The sequence below is a fragment of the Mastigoproctus giganteus genome, chromosome 11 (assembly GCF_048544385.1).
Source record: "Mastigoproctus giganteus isolate SK-2022 chromosome 11, ASM4854438v1, whole genome shotgun sequence".
Classification (NCBI taxonomy): Eukaryota; Metazoa; Arthropoda; class Arachnida; order Uropygi; family Thelyphonidae; genus Mastigoproctus; species Mastigoproctus giganteus.
Genome location: NC_143585.1, coordinates 83,694,477 through 83,720,115, shown reverse-complemented (window position 1 = coordinate 83,720,115; position 25,639 = coordinate 83,694,477). Strand labels below are relative to the sequence as shown.

General features: G+C 34.9%; 1 protein-coding gene across 2 annotated transcripts in view; it reads left to right on the top strand.

Annotated features, from left to right (window-relative positions):
* The window catches only part of ras (Inosine-5'-monophosphate dehydrogenase ras), a 142,068-nt gene that overhangs the window by 5,639 nt on the left and 110,790 nt on the right, over window positions 1-25,639 (top strand). For both annotated transcript variants that reach the window (XM_090385041.1, XM_090385042.1), the window contains 2 exons: window positions 5,705-5,753; window positions 25,255-25,356. In XM_090385041.1, coding sequence (XP_090241167.1) covers window positions 5,705-5,753; window positions 25,255-25,356 — 151 coding nt within the window. The remainder of the gene's footprint in view (window positions 1-5,704; window positions 5,754-25,254; window positions 25,357-25,639) is intronic.

Below are 25,639 nucleotides of genomic sequence, written 5' to 3'. Positions count from 1 at the left end.
AATACCCCATTACAAAACATTGATTTACTGGGCCACTCTGTTTCTCTGTATAGGTGGTATACTCATCACAGTCATTAGGCCTATAGCACACTCCTACTCTTATTTTCCCAGTGCTTAAGTCACACTAAACTGCCTGAACATTGCACTGGTCACCCTTACTGACTGGATGCACTGCCTTAGATTTAATATTCTTAACTAAGAGCATACCCCCCTTCACCCTACCTTCTTGTTCTGTCTGCCCCTTTTGTATACATTATATTCCCTATTTTCAAATTCGGCATCGCTTACATGTGAGTGACACCATGTCTCTGCTCTCTGTACAATGTCTGCATTTGATGACTTAATCAGTAGTTCAAATTTATTTACAATACTCCTAGCATTAGTGTAAATACAAGTATGCACACCTTTTTACTGTTGTTTGTAGTTTTGTGGTGCAAAAGCTGTTTCAGCTATATTGTGCCAAACATTTTTGCTCTTAGTTATCCTAACAGCAGGGCTTGAAATTCCTGCCACCTTGCTTTCCAGGCTGCTGCATGTTTCAGTAGAAGCAGTGCAAGAATCACAGTAGGCAGAGGTGAATTTTTTTTGTGATGACATAACAGCAGGATTACAATTATGGAAGAACTAAAGAAATATCTGTAAATGTACAATTTTTAATAATAAATAAATAAATTCTAAATTTTACACAGCTGAAGATAAAGATAACCTGTATAACATTATTGTTCAAACATAATTTACTCAGTTTTTATATTTCTTTATTGTGCATTTTTCTTGGTCCCTTTAAAAACAAAGTTGAAGTTTCTCTCTGTATACATTATAATAATAAAAATGCTATATTTCTTCTATTAATATTTCCTTATTTATTACTTCTGTTTTCTGGAATAGCCTTCCTTCACATGTATTTCCTGAAAAGTGCATGCACGAGCTCATACTTAAGCACAGTCTTTAGTTTAGTTTTCCCAGTAAATTTTAATCACATTGGACAATTCATGGTTGGTTTGCTTTAAATAAGCAGGCATTACAGAAATTCCTTTGGAAATTCAACTTTCTTTTGGTTTATATTGTCTTGTCGATAGTGGATGTCAAGTAGAAAAAAATAAAATAAAAAGATTATTTTTAGAGAAGTGTTTAACATTTTTAGATGAGTTTGCATTGTGAACATGTTGAAGCATATGATTGTTTCGCCATGTTCACCCGTCCGATCATCTTCATCTAACAACTACTCTCAGTGGAGGGATTTTCATAAAATTTTATACTTAACTCTTTTAGAAATATTTGCTGATCCATTACAAATTGCATTAAGATCAGGCAAATAGAAATCCAGCAATTATTATTTTTATTATTACTTTTTATATATACATAGGATATCCATCTGCTTGTATATTGTAGATGAAGCACTAGATATTGTTTGTTGCAATGTGCCAACTGGAAGAATGGATGAGCAGTATGGCAGATGTGCAGAAAAGAAAGATGAAAATAAATTCTTGATTTAAGCAGGTGCACATATGAAAGTTGTTCTGAAAAGCTCTTCTGTAGATGAAGTGAATTGTCCTGGCATTAATCTTATCCTAAAAGTGTTCTGTAGGATTCATATTAGGTCTCTGAGAGAGCCATGTCAATTGTATGACCCTAATTTTTCTTGAAATTGATATATTCTTCATGATGGTGTAATGGGTTTGTTAATTATTTGATGGGTTTGTTCAGTTACATTTAGAGACAGAGCAATTCTTGAAGTGCTCCTCAATTGGGAACTGTAGTCAGTAGATCTGAGATTAAGAGAGTAGTATTCCCCATGATTAACTGTTTTTTTTTCAGCCCATACAACATGCAAACTGACCCTTGAATACACACATTGTAACAGACATAATCATAAACCATATGAACTAGCTCACTGTGAAAGTAATCAGTCTGCTAAAATGTTCCCAGTAGATTCAGGCCATCACTAGGGGCACTGAATTCCCACCAGTCCTTGCTCTTAATTAAACCCACCCCTTCCACAATCATATATGGTAGTTTTGTGATCCAAGAATATGCTACCGTTATTCTTTGTATATGCAGATAGTATTTCAGGATTCTTAACCCCCAATCTTATCCACAGTACCACTGCTTTTAGTGATAACTAGCATGAATCCAGAAACCAACAACCACTGCTGTACAACCTAGATTGTCTTCCATGATAGTATTGTGCGTATCCCACTTATTATAATATTTGGAGAGGTCTGGGTTCATATCCTATTGTAGATGAATTCTTAACCCTTGGGTGGGCATATTTACTACACCAAAAGAAATTGAACTTAATTTGTGTGAATTTTGGTATTCCTCCAATGTGGTTTTCACTTTTAATCTGCATCATTATTTATTTTTTAATGGAAGAGTATAGCTGGAGAAAAAATTCTTTACCATTCAGCATTCATACACAAAGTATGCTGTACACTTCCTACTGTGACATTTTCCATGGAATTTTGATCCCCTTCAGTTTTGCTCACTGTATGACTCAGAGACTTGACTGTAAGGTAGTAGTGGCATGTGATGCAAGAAAGCAAGTGTGTGAGCTTATGCAGCATCAGCCAAAAAAAATCACACCATTCCCTCCAAATGCCTGTCCAGTTCCTCCTTAAATTTATTCAACCTATCAACTTCCACAATGACAGATGGAAATTTGTTCCAGCAATTATGTTACTTTAAAATGTTAATTATTCTTATTATCCATTATAGTGTCAGAATTAACAATAAATTATGAAGTCAATCAATCATTTTAAACTATTTCTTGACTTTTATGGGAAAAAAAAAGTGTATAAGATCACCATGCATCTCTTGCTCTTGGATTCCTCCCCTCCTTCCATGTGCACTAAAAGATTAAATACCTCTGCCGTTTAATTGATTTTGTAGCTAGCCAATCTCAAGCATCAAGAATAGCATTTTTGATGTTGATATCTTGTAAAACTAAGAACTGCACTAAGACATTTAGTGAGCATTGACCACTATAGAAAAAGCAGTTTCAGTACCTAATGGCAAAGTGACTCTACCCATTAGTCTTAAAATATAAGGTGTCATTTGTTTGGATTGGAAACCGTTTCTCTCTCTCTCTCTCTCATAATAACAATTACTATTCTACTAACTGTTTACTGTAATATATGGTTACACTGAACAACAAATTTTGGGTCATACCTTGTTATGGGCATGAAAGTAAGTTTGCTTTATAGATTTTGGGGTGTGCTAAACACAGAAATAGTGCTTAAAATGGCAGATTGGCTCTTGTTTTTGAAACAATTTTTTTTTTATATTTATACGAGGTATTTTTTTTTTTTTCTATGGCAGTAAGATGTAGATACGAATATACCTGTATCAAATGTGGGACCTTTTGCTTGTATTCAATTTCAGCAGTATCCCTTTTCACCATCCAACAATAATTAGCTAACATGGCGGCACTCCATTTGCTTTTGTAACTTTGTTCCATTGCTGCGATGTCTTGATGGAAGCGCTCACCATGTTTGTTGCTGACTGCACCACAGTTTGGCTGGAAGAAATCCAGGTGTGAGTGCAAGAAATGCATGAAAATGCATTTCTTGCACTCGCGCACCATGAGATTTTCCACAAGCTGCCTGTAGTTGTTGGCTTTAATATTTCCTAGGAAACATTTTCGAAAGGCTTTCCACTCTGATTTCTTGCTATCACTAAAGACACATTCAAACTATTTATCTTTGAAAAGTTGTCTTATTTGTGGACCAATGAAAATGCCTGCCTTAATCTTCTCTGTACTACATCTTGGGACTTTCTCTTGCAAGTATGTGAATGAAGGACCATTCATGTCCAGAGCCTTCACAAAACTTTTCATGAGTCCCAGTTTGATGTGGAGTGGTGGAAGCAAAACTTTATTTGGATCTACCAGAGGTTCAAATGCTATGTTCTTCATTCCACGTGTTAATGATTTTCATTGAGGCCAACTCCTCTTCTTGTAATGCATATTCTTGGCATGACTATCCCGCTTGCAGAGAAAGCAACAATACTTAGTGTAACTCTTTTATAGTCCTAATAAAATGGTAATTACCTTATCACCACATATATCTGCCACTCATACTTTTGATAGTGTATGCCTAAGATGATATTCTCCATGATTACATGTTTCTTTTTTGTGGATGGCATGTGCAAGAGGTATTGAAGGCAGCCTATTTCCATTGTGTAATAACACAGCCTTAAGGCTAATCTTAGAATTGTCTACAAATAGTCGGCATTCTTCAGGGATGTGCCTAATGTTCATTGCTGCCATTAGACCACCAGCATCTTTACAAACAGTGAGTTCACCTTCTGTTTGATAGAATTTATCATAGTGTATTTTTGAGTATGAAGTGTTGCCACTTTCACAGAATGATCTAGATGATTTCACTGTTGTAGCGTCAAGGCCAAAAGCTCTGCCTTATGTTTGAGATCCCTGATGAGGTCATTAGGCTCACTTTCTGTGATCTTATGTGATTCAGAAGGATAAAGGTTTGGACAAAATGGTGGCAAATTGACATTCATCAGTGTCTTTATCTTCTTCTTCAAGAGGAGTGTTTCCATTTACAATGGGTTTCCTCAGCCTACAAGTTATTTCTTGTTAGGAATTTTTTCCCGCCATAAAGTGCGGTTCAAGGCGTCTTGGTCGGTTAAGCCTCAAGCTGTCATATACTCCATCCGTCCATGTCCTCCTAGGTCTTCCTCTTCTCCTTCTTCCAGGAGGTATTCATTCCAGGATAGCCTTTGGATATCTCTTTTCTTGCATCCGTTTTACATGTCCGTACCATGTTAGACGCTTTTCTTTGATGGTGCCAATAATAGTCTTTTTCACTTCCATTTTTTTCCCTTGTCTTCATTCCGTTTTCTGTCTCTTCTAGAAGTTCCTGCCGAGCGTCTCCAAAAATCCATTTCTGTGAAGAGCAATTTGTTTTCCGCTCGCCTATTTAATGTCCAGGTTTCTGCTCCAGTGTCTTTATCAGAATGTATAAAAAAATGGTAGAGTGGTTAAGGAATAGGAGTATTTCACCGTGAGGCATGGGACGAATTGCAGACGGTATGTTTAGGTACATCACTGTCCACTTTTTCTTCATTGTCATCCCTTATATGACAAGTACTGTGCAAAAAAGTAGGAATCTCACAGAGAACAAATCGTCCAGTACCTAACCGTATTCCAGGATTGCTGCAACAGAGTTGAAGATTCATTTGAGGTGACGACAACTTGTGATGCAGAGCTAGGCGGCAGTTGCTGATCATGTGATAAGAGTATGGTATTGCCATGTGTTCTGCTGAGAGGCATAGTTGATAATGTAGAGTAACTTGCTAATGTGAGACTTCAACTATAATTCGAAAACAAGAACCAATCGACAAATTTTAATGTGATTTTCATGTTTATCAGCATAAAATTTGTCAAGATTTGGTTTGGTGTTTTTGTAACATTTTGCATGTTGACCATTAAAAAACAAATTTTTAGACTTAAGGCAGTCTAGTGCAAGATATTTTTATTATAAGTAAATGTTGATTGTCTTTCTTTTAGAATTTTCATTCATGAGAAATTTTTAGACTTAAGGCAGTCTAGTGCAAGATATTTTTATTATAAGTAAATGTTGATTGTCTTTCTTTTAGAATTTTCATTCATGAGAAATTACTTTATATATAGTGATAAGGTTATATCACCAATAAAGTCGCATTATTTTTATTTTTTCTATTTCAGTGATTTTCTAATCTTACCTGGGTACATAGATTTTTCTGCTGATGAAGTTGTAAGTAGTGTATTATTTATTTTATTTAATGAAGTGTACATTAATTATATACTATCTCACTTGTTTCTGTTCCCTTTTTCAGAACCAGTGAAGTATTTTTCTTATGTTGAACTTGTATGAATGTATTGCCTAGTTCGGATTACCTCAGTAGAGTGGCTATTATTCAAAAAAGCTTTTATTGTGGCTATTATTCATAATAGCCACTCCTTTATATGTTGATTTCTTGGTCTAGGTCTTTAAGTTGGCATTATCACATTTCCACTTGGCAAATATTACCACAGCCTGATTTCTATCTGTATCTACTGATATTTATCGTATCTAATTTTTATCAACAACTTAAAAAAAAAAAAGCAGGATTATCTGTAATATAGAGAAATGATCTTGAACCCTTTACATGTGAGACACCTAACTGATATCTCAAGACCGCTGTTTTATAGTAAGAAATTCATATCACTTTATTTAATGGAATATGCTTAGTGAATTACAGCTTGTGGGTTATTATTAGCTATATGGTGCAAGGAAGCCTGTGTCTTATGCTGCACCAGGTGTGTGTGTGAGAGAGAGAGAGAGAGAGAGAGAGAGAGAGAGAGAGAGAGAGAGAGAGAGATTATTCTTCATCATCGACTAAATGCAGGCTTGTCGATCACTCATTATTGACTTGCCACTTGTTGGTTTGTTGCACAAGGAGTAGCCTTATTCAGAAATGCTTCAAGAGGCATTTGTTTCCAAGATAGTTTTCTCTTTTCATTTATAAATCTCAATGATTTGTGTGGAGTAACAAGTTTGCGAAGCTTAAAAAAAAAAAAAAGAAGAGAAGATTCTGAAAATTTATTTGTTTTTTTTATACGATTGAAGATTTCAATAAAGGGGAAACGCATTTCACCATAATAACATAAAAAAACCACAATTCCAGCTATCGGTATTTTCGAAAATGCAATAAATGGAGTTTTTTACTACCCATTTATAATTGAGTGCAACTTGTTTTTGGTTGTGTGACCTCCAGAAATGTGCTTTAGAAAAATATCACAAAGCCATTCAAAATTGGTTCTTATAACAGGACATATGATAAAAGTGTAGTGCATTTTAATGATTTGAATTGGTAATTAATACAATTTATGCTACAAAAACAACCTTTTAGAGAGTTATATAGTGAAAATTTCAACTTCAGAGGTCATGGAATGAATTACCAAAACACAAATGTGTTATTGAGTTCACATTACGATATTTTCATGATATGATGGTGTCTCTGGAATGGATTAATATCATAAAGTGGGATACACTGTATTGTATAGCTACGCGCGTGGTTTGAAATGCGATAATAATGAATGTCTAACATTTTATTTTTTTGCAATTAATGTTCATATTTTTGATTTTGTTGATACTTTAAACTTGGAAAAAAAAAAAACCTCGTAAAGTGGGAATTGTAATTTAATTATTAAATTACATTGCACTGACTTTTTAATAAATGAATTCTTTGGAAAAAGGAGAAAATGCATGTTAAAAAGAATTTTTTGTGTTGTGATGAACAGTGTTGATGTTTTATGAGGCTAGCCCTGTTCTTGGTTCAGGTTTTTCTATAAAATTTGCACAGTTCATAACCCCCCCCACCCTTTGAGGACTATTTACTGTTTGAAATTAGCATTAGTAGAGGCATTTGATGCAAGAAAGCAAGCTTAGGCAGCATCTGCCAAAAAAAATTAAAGTAAAATAAATAAATAAAAAATAACCACTTCCACTTCACCCCTCTGTTCGTTCGAAATACCTGTCCAGCCGAGCCTTAAACTTATTTAGGCTATCAACTTCCACGACAAGGGATGGAAGTCTGTTCCACCTACCAACCACCCGCTGGCTAAAGGCAAATTTCCGCACATCTATCCTACGTCTGTCTTTCCTCAATTTGAATTTATGCCCTCTCAGGTGATTATTCTGAGCAAGAGGAAGAATCCCATCAGCATTGAGCATGCTCAAACCATTCAAGGCTTTGTACACCTCTATCAGATCACCTCGCTGCTGCCTAGTCTCCAGACACTGTAATTCGCAAAACTTAAGCCTTTCTTCGTAAGAGCACCCCTTTGTTCCATTCACTAATCTTGTTGCCCTTCTCTGTACTTGTTCCAGCAGCTCTACATCCTTCTTGAAATGAGGCCTCCAGACCTGTATACAGTACTCTAGGTGTGGCCTGACCATTGCCTTATACAATGGAATAATCACCTCCTTATCCCTGCTAGAAAAATTCCTATATATCATTGACAATACACCATGAGCTACTCTTGCAGCCCATCTGCACTGCTCAGAGAACTTCATATCTGCCTGCACAACCACCCCAGGTCCCGTTCATTCTCTACCACTGTCAGTGTAGTACCACAGAGTTGATACGTTGCTCTGGGGTTGCTGTTTCCCATATATAGTACTTTACATTTGTCAATGTTAAACTTCATTTGCCACCTCTCAGCCCATCTGCTCAACCTTTCCAGATCCTGTTGCAGCAGCATAGTGTCAGTACTGTCCTTGACAACCCTGCCAACCTTCTTATCATCTGCAAACTTGGACATTTAGCTTGATATACCATCATCAATATCATTTATAAATACAGAAAACAATAAAGGACCCAATACTGAACCCTGAGGGACTCCACTAATAACATTAGTCCACGATGAGCAGTCTCCATTGATTACCACTCTCTGTCTTCTCCCCCTCAACCACCCCTTTATCCATAGCAGCAATTTGCCTCCAATGCCACAATGCTCCAATTTGTGCAGCAGTCTTCCATGTGCAACAGTATCAAAAGCCTTTCTAAGATCCAAGTATATAATATCAAAGTTATTCCCTGCATCCAGTTCTTTTGTGACTGCATTATAGTATCCAATCAAATTGGTCAGGCAAGACTTCCCCTTAACAAAACCATGCTGTGTGTCAGCTATAACTGAAGTCTTGTCTAGATGATCCTGTAGTGCTTCTTTAACCAGTGCCTCCATTAATTTTCAGGGAACAGAAGTTAAACTCACAGGTCTATAATTACTTGTGTCAGCCTTTGATCCTCCTTTGTGAATTGGGGTCACATTTGCACATCTCCAGTCCATGGGTACCTCCCCTGAGTCCAAGGAAGCTCTCATAAGAAAACCCTTAGCAATGGAAGTAAGCAAACCGTTAGCCATAATTATGGATAAGGGTTTGCTTACTTCCATTGCTGCCTCCTTTAATATAACTGGATAGATTCCATCCACCCCAGGTGCCTTTCTTGTGTTTATCTTCAACAATTTCTCCTCCACTTTACTCTCAGTTATTACAAGATTCTCTAGCTTACTGCCAGAGTTGAATACACCTCTGGCATTCCCCTCGCTGAATAACTCCTCATGTGTGAATGTCGATGCAAAATATTCATTTAGTTTGTTAGCTACCTGAGCAGGATCATCAACAGTTGACCCATCGATATCAAGTGGACCAATCTGATTCATCCCCTTCCTTCTATAGTTTACATAAGTAAACAACTCTTTGCTGTTTTTCTTCGCATCCTTTGCCAAGGATTTCTCGTAATCTGTCTTCGCCTGCCTAACCTCCTTTGTAACTTGGTTACAGATCAACTTGTATCTATCATAGGCTTCTGTGTCACGTGTTAATTTGTATGTATCCCATGCATTTTTCTTCTCTGCCATATGCCTCATTAGTTCATCTGACATCCATTTAGGCCTAAACCTTGAACAATATTTCTTAGTTGGTATGTAAAGCCTAATAGCTTCCAAGATAAGTTCTTTGAATGCTTCCCATTTTGAATTTGCTGTTGGTAACATCATCAGTTGATCCCACTGTATAGAATTTAAATACTGTCTCAGTCCACCGTAGTCGCCTTTACGAAAGCAATACCCCTTCCCTTTACCCCCAATGGTAGTTACCTCTTTGAGTAACTCCCACTTCAGAACACTGTGATCACTGCCACCTAGTGGTTCATTTATCTGCAGATTCTTAATGCATGAAGAATCACTACTGATAATCAAATCAAGAGTATTTGATTGCCTCCCTCTAGTTGCCTCCCGAACATGCTGATGTAGAAAACAATCATCCAATAAATCCACAAAAGCCTTGCTAGTGTGTGAGTGACCAGTCCCCAAATTCCAGTCAATATCTGGGAAATTAAAATCCCCCATAATAAGACTCTCTGATTTACTGGCCCACTCTATTTCTCTGTACAGTTTCTTATTATACTCATCAGAGTCATTAGGCCTATAACACACTCCTACTCTCAATTTTTATCTCCCAATGCTTATGTCACACCAAACTGACTCGACACTGCACTGTCCAGCAATGTTGACTGGCTTCACTTCCTTGGATTTTATGTGTTTCTTAACTAATAGCATAACCCCTCCTCCCTTCCTATCCTGTCTATCCTTTCTTCTAGTTAGGTTGGTTCTTGTATAATAACCAAGTTTTAGCCTTTTATTACAGATTTATTTTTGTCCTTTCTGGCAGTATAGTGTTTTTGTAATTTGTTTGGAGATGTCTGGATTCAGTGGAATCAGTTTGATAACGTTTTTGACCTCAGCTGACCTCTGGTAGTTGCCTTTTGCTAGCAGTTGTCCACATGCTTCTAGAGCATTCTGAATTTGAGCCAGTTGCAAAATATAGAATGGTCATAAAGTAACTAATTATATTATTATATAGCTACAAATATGCTCATGTTATCTCTCTAAATCAATAATAAAATGTTTTTTCTTAATGCTGTAGTATAGTGGTTTTCAACTGCTGTTCTGCAAGCACTGCTCAAGTGAAATATTCCAGCAAAATTAGTACTTATGTAAATTTTGATATTTTAGATGGCCTAAACTAGTGCTTCTCAAACTATTTGTGGTGAAGGACCAGTACTTTTGTAAAATATAAATCTCACGCACTGGTAATGGATGAATTGTTGGGGACCATTAATGTCCTTGACCAATTTGTCGCGGACAGGGTAACAAACAGTTTGCAGACCTGCACCAGTCCAGGGACTGCACTTTTAAGTAGCACTGGCCTAAGCCATATTTTGTCCATCTAGATCATGTTGTAGCAGCATACCCCGATTACTTGTCATTAACCACCCTTTAAACTTGGATGTTAAACATGATATGCCTTCATCAGTATCACTAATAAATATAGAAAACAACAATGTACCAGCACTGATATCATTGCTTCAAGAAGAGCACTGCCCACTGATAATTGCTCTGTCTTCTCCCACTCAATGTTTCTTTAGAAATAGCAGTAAATTGCCCTTAATGTCACAGTGCTTTAATTAGTACAAAAGTCTTTTATATGCGACAATATCACAAGCTTTTCTGAAGTCTAAATATATGATGTAAAAATAAATTTATTTTTTGCATTCTGTTCCTTTGATGCATCATAGTCCAATCAGGTTGGTCAGACAAGAATTCCACCCCCTTAACAAATCTGTGATATGACTGCAGTATAACAACATTCCTGTCTAGCTGGTCCTGCATTATTCCTTTAACCAATGACTCCATATTTTCTCTGGAAGAGAAGTCAGACTGAAATGTGTGTAATTACTCAAGCTACCTTTTGATCCCTCTTTGTGAATCAGGGATGCATTTGCACATCTCCAATCCATAGGAACCTCTTAAATTGAAGGTTTCTCTTACAATTATGGCTAAATATATGCTTATCTTCTTTGCTTCCTCCCTTAATATAATTGGACAGATCCATCTGCCCCAGTTGCCTTTTTTATGTTCAGTTTCAAATTTCCTTTCACTTTCCTCAGTTATTACAAAATCATTTAGCCCCCAGTTAGAATTTGATAAACTTTTCTCATTGTCATCCCTAAAAAAATTCCTGATCTGGAATGTAGATGCCAAGTGCCCATTGAGTTTCTCTGCAACCTGAGAAAGATCATCAACAGTTAATCCATTCATATCCAGTGGACCAGTGTGATTCATCCCCTTCCTTCTAGTTTTATAGAAGTCTTTTTTTTTTTTGCATCCTTTGCCAAAGACTTATTGTAATCTGCCTTAGCTTGCTTAGCCTCCTTTGTAACTTGATTGCAGACTAGTTTGTCTACTGTAGGCCTATGTATCACCCACCTGATAAGTTATGTGCATCCCATGCATTATTCTTCCCTGCTACAAGTCATTATCATTTCATCTGATGATTAGGTCTAACACTTGAACTATATTTCTTAGTTAGTGTAAAGTCTAGTAGCTTCAATGACTACTTCCCTGAATGCTTCTCATTTAGATTTTGCTGTTGTTAACATTATCTGCATGTCTGACTGCATGGAATTTAAAAAGTACCTGAGATCACCTTCATGAAAGCAAAAGCCTTTCATTTGCCCTTGACTGTAGTTACTTTTAACTAAATTCACATCAGTATACTGTTTGTCACTTTGTGAATCGTTTATCCACAGATTCTTAACACATGAAGTGTCACTGCGAATAACCACATCAGGAGTATTGCATTCTCTTGTTGCTTCTCTAACATGCTGGTGTACAACAATCATCCAATAAATCAAGAAAAGAAAATCCTTTTTTTTCCTCCCAGTCTTAAATTATACCAAACTGACTAAATATTGCACTGCCCTCCCCATGTCAACTGGATGCACTGTCTTAGATTTTATGTCTCTTAACTAAGAACAGAACTCTCCCTTCTGTCCTTTCTGTACACATTGTACTCATCTTATTCAAATTCTCCATCCCTTATATTTGAGTGACACCACATTTCTGATATTCCTAGAATGTCTGGATTTGATGATTTGATTGGTACTCTAAATTCACTAAATTTGAATACTATACTCATAGTTTAGTATACATCAGGCATGCCTTAATCTGTGTATCCCCTGAGTACTCCTGAGTTTGACACCCTTGGTGTACATGCAAGTATACATGTGCACCTGTTTTTAGTCTTATTGCCTTAACACAGTCCATGAGAACCTAAGCAAGGCTTGAAATCCTCAATCCCTTGCTTTCCAAGCTGCTGCATGTTCCAGTAGAAGCACCTTGTAAAAATAACCTGAACCTTGCTGCCTGTGCTGCTGTTAAACTAATAGTTTGTGTATCTGCCCTATCTAGGAGTTTTCTGACTCGCCTAACATTGCTTTGATAGCATCAGCAAATATTCTTGCACCCCTTTTATTTAATTTATCTCATCCCTGTAAGACGTTTCTGCTGTGAAGAACAGATCATGCTGAGAATAACTGTACTTCACGAGCCTTATGCAGTCTCCATGGTCAAACTGATTGGCAAAACTGTCGTCATCATGTACTTCCTCCTCATGAGTAGGCAGAATTGCAGACAATTTTCAGTTTAAATTGTAACTCATGACTTTTTCTCAGTGTTGCACTGTACTTGTTAATTAAATCCTCAGAACCTATATGCTTAATGTTGTTATCACCAACATGTACAACAGTATCACCTTTTGTGCCCTTAAATGATGATAGCTGCTCTAAAACCTTGTAAATTTTAGCCACTGGCAGACACACCTTGGTCCTATTCCAGCTGAGTGCTTGATGGGTCACTCTCTTTTAATCTTTCAGGGGCATTAACTCTATCCTTTAAGCCCTCATATAAGCTCGTCAGAATGCTGACTTTGTTCTTAACCTTTGTCCTTGACTGGGCTAGTCGGGTGGGTAAAGTACCTGCCTGGCAACCCAAAGGTCGTGGGTTTGAATCCCGCCTCGGGCTTGGGTCAGAGTGGGAGGTGCATTATGGCCACAGAAATCGATGTGCCAACAACTAAAAAAAAAGAGGGAAAAAAAAAAAAAAAGAGAGAAAAAAAAAAGCAACCCCAATGGCTGTATCTTGTCTTGCTGAAACTGAAAGTGGCTTTGCAAAGAGGGAACAAGTAACACATAATATAATCCTGATTCTTAGGAGAACTACTAAGGGTAGTTCCCTGAACCAAAGCATTCCTGTTACTTTGAGTTCCTTTGCTTTGCTGCTCTAGTCTGAAGCATGATTTTAGTCTAATTTAAAACAACACATGAAACTTAGATGTGAAAATAATAATAATGCCATACTAATCATGTTAATTTGATTGCATTACAAACAACACTCTTTTAAACTATGTTATGTACTGTATGGTATATTTATGTTATCGAATCATGTTAATTTTTTTTTTTTTTTATTTATAGTTTATGGACTTAAGAAAAACAATTTTCTGATATTGATTACACTCATACAAAACTACATAGAAAACTGCCAAGTAGTCTTTTGTTTCTACATCAATTCTTTAACAATGGTGCAAAATTTGAATGTTTTTATATCAATACAACAATGATTGCAGAAGTTTTGATGCACTTTAACCCATCACCAGTAATACAAAAGGTTGTTTCTCTATGCATATGGGGTCACTTTACCCCATACATTTCATTTGAAAAATCAGCAAAACATAATTCCAATTTATTCACTGTTTTGATGGCACCTTTTTTTTTTTTTTTTTTTTCCCAATCTTTTTTGAAAGAGTTGAAAAATGTTTTTCATATTAAAAACATGTTTTTGATTACTTTTTGAAATTAAAACTCCCTTTAACCCTGCTGATTAGCAAAATGCAAATTGAAAAATCCACATGTTTCGGTGAATATATGCAGATGGATGCCAGCTTGTCAATAACAGGAATACTGGCTGAAAAATGTGTAATATTTGCATCAACAGTGATGATGTTGCATCAACCAGATGATGACACAGAGTCAGAGTACTGTATTACTAATTGGAGGAAAATACATATCAACAAAAACTTGCTCACTGTCAATAATTGTAGGTGACAGATGCCAATCAATGTGTGCATATACACATTGATAATGTTGCACATGGAAGACTGCTACACAAATTGGAGCAGTGTGGCATTGGAGGCAAGTTGCTGCTATGGATAAAGGGGTAGTTGAGGGGGAGAAGACAGAGTGGTAATCAATGGACACTGCTCATCGTGGACTAATGTTATTAGTGGAGTCCCTCAGGGCTCAGTGTTGGATCCATTATTGTTTTCTGTATTTATAAATGATATTGATGATGGTATATCAAGCTAAATGTCCAAGTTTGCAGATGATATGAAGGTTGGCAGGGTTGTCAAGGACAGTACTGACACTATGCTGCTGCAACAGGATCTGGAAAGGTTGAGCAGATGGGCTGAGAGGTGGCAAATGAAGTTTAACGTTGACAAATGTAAAGTACTACACATGGGAAACAGCAACCCCAGAGCAACGTATCAACTCTGTGGTACTACACTGACAGTGGTAGAGAATGAAAGGGACTTGGGGGTGGTTGTGCAGGCAGATATGAAGTTCTCTGAGCAGTGCAGACGGGCTGCAAGAGTAGCTCATGGAGTATTGTCAATGATATACAGGAATTTTTCCAGCAGTTATAAGGAGGTGATTATTCCATTGTATAAGGCAATGGTCAGGCCACACCTAGAGTACTGTATACAGGTCTGGAGGCCTCATTTCAAGAAGGATGTAGAGCTGCTGGAACGAGTACAGAGAAGGGCAACAAGATTAGTGAATGGAACAAAGGGGTGCTCTTACGAAGAAAGGCTTAAGTTTTGCAAATTACAGTGTCTGGAGACTAGGCAGCAGCGAGGTGATCTGATAGAGGTGTATAAAGCCTTGAATGGTTTAAGCATGCTCAATGCTGATGGGATTCTTCCTCTAGCTCAGAAAAATCACCTGAGAGGGCATAAATTCAAATTGAGGAAAGACAGATGTAGGATAGACGTGCGGAAATTTGCCTTTAGCCAGTGGGTGGTTGGTTGGTGGAACAGACTTCCATCCCTTGTGGTGGAGGTTGATAGCCTAAATAAGTTTAAGGCTCAGCTGGACAGGTATTTTGAACGAACAGAGGGGTGAAGTGGAAGTGGGTTTTTTTTTTTTTTGGCTGATGCTGCATAAGCTTGCTTTCTTGCATCAAATGCTAATGCTAATATGATTAGACTTACCTTAATTCCTGAATTTTTCCTATTTGTGCAGTAATCAACAGATTTCTGTGATATTCAGTGGAGAGGTCAAAGAAAACATTTTTAAAAACAGCTGTTAGGAGTTTCAGCTGTGTATATAGAATTTCTGAGGAGCATGAATTGCTGAAAGGAGTCTCATTGACTCCTCATGACAGGCTCAGTCTTAAAATGAAAAGAGAATATACCCATATTACATAGAATATACTAAAAACAAAAACAAATTATCTTGTTTTATTTTATTTTATAGTCTTGAAGACAAAGGTTTCTGTACTGGAAATGGTTGGAAGAAATAATTTATAACTTTGGTGTTCCCATTTCTCAAAAGGTTAAAAAATGCTGCTATAGTAGTTAGCCATATCAAGTCTATAATATTGACCGTACAATCTTCGCTCTACAATAAAACTTGGTTTTTGTATTTATTGTGTGTGTGTGTGTAGATTAATGTTTGTCAGAACATTTACATATGTTTATGTTAAGTTATTTTTCGTAAATATGGAAAGTTATATTATGGTTAAGCTTCATGTAGCTACTGACTCACAAATTTAAAATGTAGCAGTGCATGCAAACATTTGCTAGTGAAAACAACTGCCAGAGGCCATTTAGGATTAAGAAAGAAGCATCACAAAAAAAAAAAAAAAAAAAAAAAAAATTTCATTCTGATAAGCTTTTCTTCTAATTTTATGATTGATACAAAGATGGACAGCATAGTTTATGTCATAAATCATGATATGTATGGTGCTTCAACAAGAATTTGGTAAACTAGTTGGATGGGCTGAAAAACGAAATTTAGATATAACTGATAAATGCAAGGAGAAAGGGTGCCTCCGTAGCCAGGTGGGCAGGAGCAGCAGTGCATAGCGCACGCTTCTTGATTAGACTGGGGTTTGAGCCCATGACCACCAAATATGGAGGATGCGGAAAGGTCAGGGAATGACCCCTGCATATCCCCAGAGCAATATGGCCTTAGTTACTAATGCTTCTAAAAACCAAAAAAACAAACAAACAACAAGCATGGAGAAAGAGGTGATTATCCCATTTGTATAAAGGCTATGCAGTGGTTAGGCTTTTTGTTTAATACTTCATTCTGGTTTGGGTTGTAATAAACTTTTGCATATTAACATGTCAACTGTAATAAGTGGAGATTCATTCACACTGTAAAGCTATTTAAGTCGTTGTATTAAACTAAACTGGTAATTATTAACATGTATTCCAAACTTAAAGCTGTGAAAGTACTGGAGAGTCAACAAATACAGTTGCAAGCCATACAAACAAATTAACCATATTTCTGTTTGCACTATCCAAAAGATTAGCTGAAATGGTGACCACTGGACTGTTAATTTCTGCCATGCTGAAAGCCACCATCAAGTACTGGTGTGCATACATTATTTCAGAGGTACATGACTTTATTTTTTCAGCACATCCATTCGAAAGTGCACAACTTCTACTGAAGGGATGAAATTCTTTTATTAGAAGTTATGAAATTATGGTGCAGCAAAAGCATTGAAGATATAACAGATGACACAGAGCTACCTAATTTTAGTCTCAGGACATTCAAAGAATTTTGACTGGCAATTTATTTATTTAATATATGAATTTATAATAAATGCAGATATACTTGTGGGTTTTTTGCTTTACTTGGATGGGATGACATCATTCTTTGGAGATGGAAATACCTGCAGGCTGTTAAAACAATATCGAGCTGAAGGGGAAACAGATTGCCTTGGATGAAGTTTAGTTCAATGCTATTCACAAGGTGTGGCAAAACTCAGCCATTACAGGTAATATAAATTACCTTTTTACAGGAAATTGCAGGTAATAGAAATTGTTATGAGGATTATCCACATGTTTGAAGGCTCCTTTTTGGCTTTGGTGAGATGGTAATACTTTTACATGCCAGAGTAGAGAAGTTGACTTAAACATAAGTTTAATTCTACTTTCTGGAGCCAGAGTTTACAGAGAATTTCCTTATGGATTTGTTTCTTATCTCTGATATTTACATTACATAAAAAGTAAACTATCTGCTGTAATTCTCACAAAAATGTAAAAATTAACTAATGTTCAACATTTCAGTGAAAAAACACATGAATCAAAATCCATTGTAATTTCCAATTTAACCAGTCAGACAATGTTATTCTTTTAATTTGTTAAAATTTAGTAATTAGTTATAATCACAGGTCTGTTTAGCCTTCAAAGTGTATATATGGCATTGCTTTGCTTTTGAATATGAAGAAATGAAATACTGCCACAATTTCAAATCATAAAAACTTAAACATTGGAAATCATCAATTTGTAAGTAATTTGAAAGGTACTAAAAATCAAAAATATTATGCTTAACACAAGCACAAGAACAGAATACCAACAAACAATAAATGACACATTATCAAAAAGGAAATTTTTTGATAATGTGTCATTTATTCTTCATGGGGGAAGGAAGGAAGGAACAAACAAGCAAGGAATTTTAAAATATGCTTATTGCATTTCATGGGAATGTGCATAATTTGCCCACTGCAGTGTATGACACATGCTAATTATTTGGAAGAAAAGTTTGGGAGAATGCCATTCAGACAATGCCAGAGCATTTTGGCCAAAGCCCCTCTCTCTCTCTCTCTCTTGAAAGTTTTTTTTTTTTTTTTTTTTTCTCATTTTTGTTTGACCCAAGTTACCAATATATGTTATTTTTGGTGATAAATAGCAGAAAAAATTCTCTTTTTTGAAATGTTTTTGTTTATTGGCACTGCTGCCTTTTGAGTATTTATATAGTATTTATTAATTATTATTATTTAGTTATTTATTTTATTATTTTTTTTTGTTTTTATCATTGTTTTGTTCGGATTTTTTTTTTTTTGGCTGGTGAAGCATAAGCCATAGACTTTCTTGCACCATGCGGCCGTTACTAATATTATGATAAATGAAACCTTTCATTATAATTATTTATTGGTGATAAATGATTTTTACAGTATTTCATTTAATTTTTTTTATTTGTTTTGTAACAAAATACAATATACCTTAGATTGTGTGGGAGTGTAGGGGGGGATACTTCAGATTAAGGGTTAAGTTTCATTTTTTAAAAAATCTTATTATTCACATTCTATTTCATTTAAACTCTTTATATTTAATTTTGTTTTGAATATAAACATTTTAATAAGTTTCTTTTTGTCGCATTTGTCCTTTATGCCATTTAAATTAACATGTCTGGATTGTGAATAGACTTGGTTCTTTTAATGAACCAAGATTTAAATATATTTATATCGTTATTTTATATAATTCTCAATACTGTACAGTAGCGGATATGTTTAGACAGTGCATTTATTATGTTAATTTATTTATCAAATTTCGCTAGCATACAGAACTGAATTTTGTATATAAGTGATCTACAATGACCAGCATATTTTGCATTGAGCATATCTGTTTTCTGTAGTAAAAAAGAGTTTTGTGGATTATCTTAGTACTTGAGAAAAAAAAAATAATAATTAAGATCTGTTTGTTCATGACAATTTAATATAAATTTAGAGGATAAGCTCCTGTATGACCTGGTAGGGCAGAGGAGTATACAGAAGTGCACTACATGTTTGCGTAAGCATTGGCCTTAAAAAATTACAGAATTTTAACCCAACTGTTCTTTATTAACAGCAAATCAGACATTGTAAGGCCGTCTGATAAATCATACTTTTAAGTAGTTATTAAATATGTGCAAAATATGCATATTTAATTAGCTTTGTCTTAAATAGTTCTTTCAGATATTTTATAATTTATCATTTGTTGTTTAACATATTTTTTATTTCATGAAGTAACTAATGTGTTCCACTGTATACTTAAGATAATCATAATTTGGAAATTCTTATTATTTGCGCATGCTTACAATATTAAATAAAATGTACTACTTTACAGTACCACTGGAATTTCTTTGAACAGACATGCTCTTTCTTTGAGAGAATATGCAAAAATATTTACTAAAGGCTTGAGGAAGACTTTATTATGAGTAGATATCAGAAAGTTTGTTCTAAGAACTTTTCTTGATTATGTTTATTTAATCAAAATATGAAGTTCTGGACTAAATGCATAAAGAAATATATAAATATCTTAAGTAAATGTGTGTGTGTGCGTGTGCGTGCGCTATTAATTCTATTTTAAAGGGCAATTAGTCTGTTTTGCATGCACATCTTTCTCACTTAAATATGTGCAAAATATGTGTATTTAATTAGCTTCGTCTTAAATAGTTCTTTCAGATATTTTATAATTTATCATTTGTTGTTTAACATATTTTTTATTTCATGAAGTAACTAATATGTTCCACTGTATACTTATGATAATCATAAAAGGGGAAATTCTCAAGGACATCCTGTAAACAAAACAGATAAGAATGCTCGTTATCAGAAGTGTTTGAAAGTTGAAAGGATATCATAATCTCTTAGTTCAAGGATATTGTGTGAAGTGCTTTTTTGTATTTTTACAAGTTAATTGGTTAATATTTATTCTTAAAAACATATCTTGATTTTTCTTTCAGAGCTAAAGAAAAGCAGCAAAAAAATATTATTTTGAGAGTTTTTAAATTAAGGATGTAGAAATTTGAGTCTGAATCAGATGAATTTCTATTCTTGAAACCTTTGAGTATTTTCCCAGTGTTTCTTCAAATATGTATTCATACTTAGCTTATCACTTATTCATAGTCAGTAGCAATATTTCATGCTTGGTGATATTCAACCAAAATGAATTAAGTGTGCTTACATTCTGTTAGGAATTGACCTGTAATTTACTATAAGTCACACTACAACATTAATTTTTATTTGATGAATTTAAGTAAAAAAATTTCTTTGCTTTTATAAATGGAGACTGTTGGAAGGACATTACAATTCTGTGCATTTTAGACACCTTACTTGATTGTGTGGGAATTAGTTTCCTCTGTCAACTGAAATAATTTTGATTTTTGTATCAAATTGCCATTCATTAAATGATATATTTCTCAAATGTTTATCAACATTCCCTCTAAGTTATAAATGCTTATTGAACATTCTCCTGTAAGGTATACTTACAGGGAATGTTGAATAAGTACTTGCAGTACTGTATTATATTATTTGCATGAAAACCTGGCAAATTGGCATGCATATATAACCTCGGCTAAATATATTTGTTATGTTAAATTTGCCATTTAAATGACCTTAATACCCTTAAATGGGATCCACAGAATGGTCTGATTGCATGGATACCATCTCTTGATATATATGACTTTTTAGCATTAGCAGAGGCATGTGAATCAAGAAAGCAAGCGTATACAACATCAGCCAAAAAAAAAAAAGAAAACCCCTTCCCATTTCACCCATCCTTTTTATGAATGTTTTACATTAAAAGAAAAGCAGCAAAAAAATATTTCTGTCATGGAGGCAGAGAGAAAAGTGCTTCCAGGATGGAAATTAAACATGTCTTACAATTATCAAATTGACCTGGTCATGGTTAAGGATTTTGATGACATTTCCTATTGGAGTCCTTAATTAAAAATTCATCACATGGATATAAGTTTTGGCTCACATTGGATAATTTTGGGCTACCACTTTACATAAAAAAAATTCAAAGTTCAAATTTTTAACAGCACTACTCAGTGCACTTTGATGGACTTTGGCTAATTTTGAAACCCACTATTCTAGCATAGTTGTATGAAATGCACCTACAAACTCTGAGACACTTTCTGAATTCTTTTGTGATTATTGCTTGTATTATCTATATATTATATAGATAATATATAATACAATATATTATATACTAGTCTCTATTACTGACTTGGTTTTATCTATCTTTAATTTCTGCTTAAAAACAATATTTTTCACATTTTGGCTTGTTTATCAGATCTTTCCTATACCAAAAAACTAATGAGTCTGTAAGGATTGGTTCCTTACATTTCATTCTTTTTGTTAAAATTACTTTGGAGATATCTTCCTTTCACTCAGTGAATTTTTCTGTGATTTTCCTCATATTCATTGAGAAAAACGGGTTTCCAATCTGTTCAATCTATTTGAAACTGTTTTTAGCTTCTAATTCTAGCAATCAAAACAGTCAACTTGAAACAGTTTATTTAAATCTTTCTGTGGCTTTTGAAGCAGTTCATTTTTCAGTTTTGACTGATCTCTTCGAGCACTTCTATGCCATATCAGAAGACATTTTATTCATTTGTTAGTGATAAATCATACTCTCATTCCTCAAGCACAGGACCCACATTTATCATCAGTCAGTTTGTTCTAGGATTCCACAAGAGGGTGCATGATCATTTTTCTTTTGCCTTAATTCCTCCTCTCCTAAACATACCATAAATCTCTTATACTGATAACATTAAATTTGGGCAATTTCTTTGCCAGAAAAATCTTGGTGAAACAATCTGCTTATTAATAAATTGCTTTCCATACTTGTCAACTATTTTAGGGAATTTGAGCTTGAAACTAATCCTGATAAATCTGTTTATATGTCATAATTAAGAAAATTATTCAATTATGGATTTGGCAATTAGTTTAATCTAAGCTAATTGAATCAGTTGATTTTCTTAAGTATTTTGGAGTAGTCTCTAAATTTCTGCCCTCATTTCCTTGTAAGCAGTTAAACTTTAAAGCAGTGAAAAAAAAATTGGCTTCCAAGACAAAATCTGTTGCATGTTTTTGATCCTGTTATTTTCCTGAAATACATAACTTCATGTCTGCTTACCTCTGTGTTTGTTGATGAAGTCTGGTCTGTAGCTCTAAAGTCGAACCTGAAATTGCTTCTAGTGGTGGAACATTGGGATAAGCCAGTTTAAAGTGTTGTTTCCCCTACATCATTTCACTTGCAGAATACAACTTTATTTGACCTTAATCCTGAACTTACACAGATAAAATCACTGTATTTTTGCTATATTGTTTTGTGGGGTTTCTCCAAATACTGTCCAATTTTGGATAAGATTAATTGACATCTGTAATAATCTAAATGAACTTAGACCTCCCCCTGTCTCATTTGCTAATAGAATTTCCTCACTAGATCCTTATTTTTCTGTATTTATATGAATTGTTAATCAGCTCAATATTTCAATATTTTTGATGAACAAAAAACACAAGACGTGATCAATCTTATTCTTACTCTTTAGCCTGCAACAGTTAACTCTGTTTTGTTGATCATATTTAACTTGCAGGGTAGATATGTTAGTGGTGAGTTGCCTTGTAAACATGTTTCTTCTTTTTTTCAGATGTTTCCATACTTTTTTCAAGTATGGAGGCCATCTGAAAACAGACATTGAGCTTCTTGAAAGGGTCCAAAGATGGGCAACTCGAATGGTGAGATTAACAGACACAACCGTATGAGGAAAGACTGACTGGGCTACAGAGCTTGGCAACCAGGCACCTCAGAGGTGACCTGATTGAGATTTACAAGGCTCTTAGGGTGGAATTAATGGTCCAGAACTAGGGGTCATAAATTCAAATTACAGGGCTAGAGGTTTAGGTTGTAGGAAGTTTTTTCTTTTAGCCAGCGAGTCGTTGATTACTGGAACAAGTTGCCCTCACAAGTAGTTGAGGCTGACAGTTTGAATAAATTCAAAGGTCAACTGGATATTTACCTGTGCGAGGAGGGAACCATATAATTTGTGTTTTCTTATCTGCTTGGGTTTTTTTTTTTTTTTTGCCCGTGCAGCAGAAGCCTGTGGTTTCCTTGTACTATATGATGAATACTTTTACTATAACTGTCTTACTATTTCCAGATATGGATTTGAGTATTATAAACATATATATGTAATACAACCGCTGAAGTCATGGGACAGGCAAAAGTGGAGTATGAAAATCACTCAAAATGGGAATGTTGAATAGTACTTGTCTGTGAATTCCAAAAAAAAAAAAAAAAATGAGTTAGACAGGTGTAGCTTTGCAGTGGTATTTACAGTTGAAAGATTGTTTGAACCATGGGTTTTGAGGGGAGAGGGAGTCTGGCTGATATGAAATAAGCATCGTGACTATCATGTAGAAGAGTTACTGAAGCTGGGGAAAGGCTTGGCACGAGGGGTGGATGTTATACTGAAAAAGATAAATAAACAAAATAAATGCTGGAACAGAGTGCATCAACTTATTGGGAATGTTAATGAGATCATTATTCCAGGACATTCCCCCTTAAAGTGCTAATGTTACCCCAATCCACAAACGAGGTGATCGAAAACTATAGATGGAGAGTTCGATTTCATTGGTGGGGGAGATCATGCATCCTATCATTAAGGATACACTATAGTACCATCTCAATTGGAATGGTGTCCTTAATTGATTACAGCATAGGGTTTATGAGGGAGTAGTTTTATGACTAATTTATTTAATTATTATGACAAAATTCAATGAATAATTTGATGCAAGAAACAGCTTTGATATTATTTACCTTTATTTCAGTAGAGCCTTTGATGTACTGCTGAAAACAGACTAGAGAAAATTGATTACTGTTAATGATCCTTTGTTAGGCCAAGAGTGGCTGAAAGATAGGAGACAGAGGGTAGTCAGAAATGGATCTTCTTTGGGGTGGACCAAGTGGAGTCCTTCAGTGAACAGTGGTGGGCCCCCTTCCTGTTTCTAATCTTCCTTCACAATCTTGGAGAGATATACAGGAGAAACTGTCCAAGTTTGGTGATGATTTGAAGGTAGACCAGGTTGTGTTGTTTCAAAATGATAGGTCAGTTGCATCTATAGTCTGCAAGAGGGCAGCTGAAGTTTAATGCTTCTAAATATAAGGCTTTTCACGTGGGGAGCAAAAATACAGATTTTACCCATAAACTTGGATGAAAAAGACTTGGGGGTTGTGATGCAGTCAGAGATGACATTTACCATGTAGTTGGAAGGTACTGTTTATGATTTTTAGGCCTTTTGCAAGTAGGGAGAAGGTTCTTCTGTATAAGATGATGGTGAGACTGTATGTGAAATAATATTCACGTTGCAGGCTGCACTTTAAAAAAAAAAAAAAAAACTTCTCAAAGAATGATGATGACCAGAGTGGTGAGGAGTGCTAATTAATGTTCATATGAGGGACAGCTGAGAAGGTGCGAGTTATTTTCTATGTATTGTTTTGTAAATAGCATTAGTTAATCATTTGGCTGTTTTGTGTGTAGCCACACACAAAACTCAGGCTTCTCAAATGGAAAAAATTCCTTGCACAAAAACTTGCTATGTAATTGAACAAAACATTTAACAAAATGTATATTTGGAACGTGTCAAAACTTTAAATATGGTTTATTGTATTTCATATTCACATTTAATTTTAAATTACTCATTACACTGTGATACGCATTAATTTGGAAGAAATTTTTCAGAATGTTGTTCCACATTGTTTGGTAGAAAGTTATCTATATTAAAAGTTTTATAGATTCAGATTTCTAAAAAAGTTTTTGATAAATGTGTCTTGAAATTTGTGTATAATTCGATTTTTGTATTTTTTGAATAAGGATGAGTGATAAATAAGGATGAGTGATAATTATTATACTGCATTTATTATACTATTTATACAGTTTATTTTTTTACAGATTTAGATTTCACTTTAAATTGAATCCGATATTGTATATTATTATAATCAATGAAGACTATTCCTTTAATCTTAATTTCAGGAACTGGCTTCACCTCTTACCAAAAAGATAACATTACAGGCACCTCTAGTCTCTTCTCCTATGGATACAGTCACAGAATCAGAAATGGCAATTGCAATGGCTGTAAGTTTTATATGCAATAAAAAAAATAAATTAAAGTTATGCTTAACTTTGATCTTGAACAATAGGAAAAGTGCAAGAATTCTTTAACCTAACAATGTAGTTTTGGAAAAGTATATTTTGAGGAACTGTAATGTCTGAAAGCTATCAAACTTTTTTTTTTTTTTGTAGTAAACCACTTCTGATCTTAAAATGGATAATACAAGGTATGTTCAAAAAGTTCTAGAATGTAATATAATAACAAAACTTCCAAAAATGGTAGATTTGTTATTTATCGGGAAGTAGT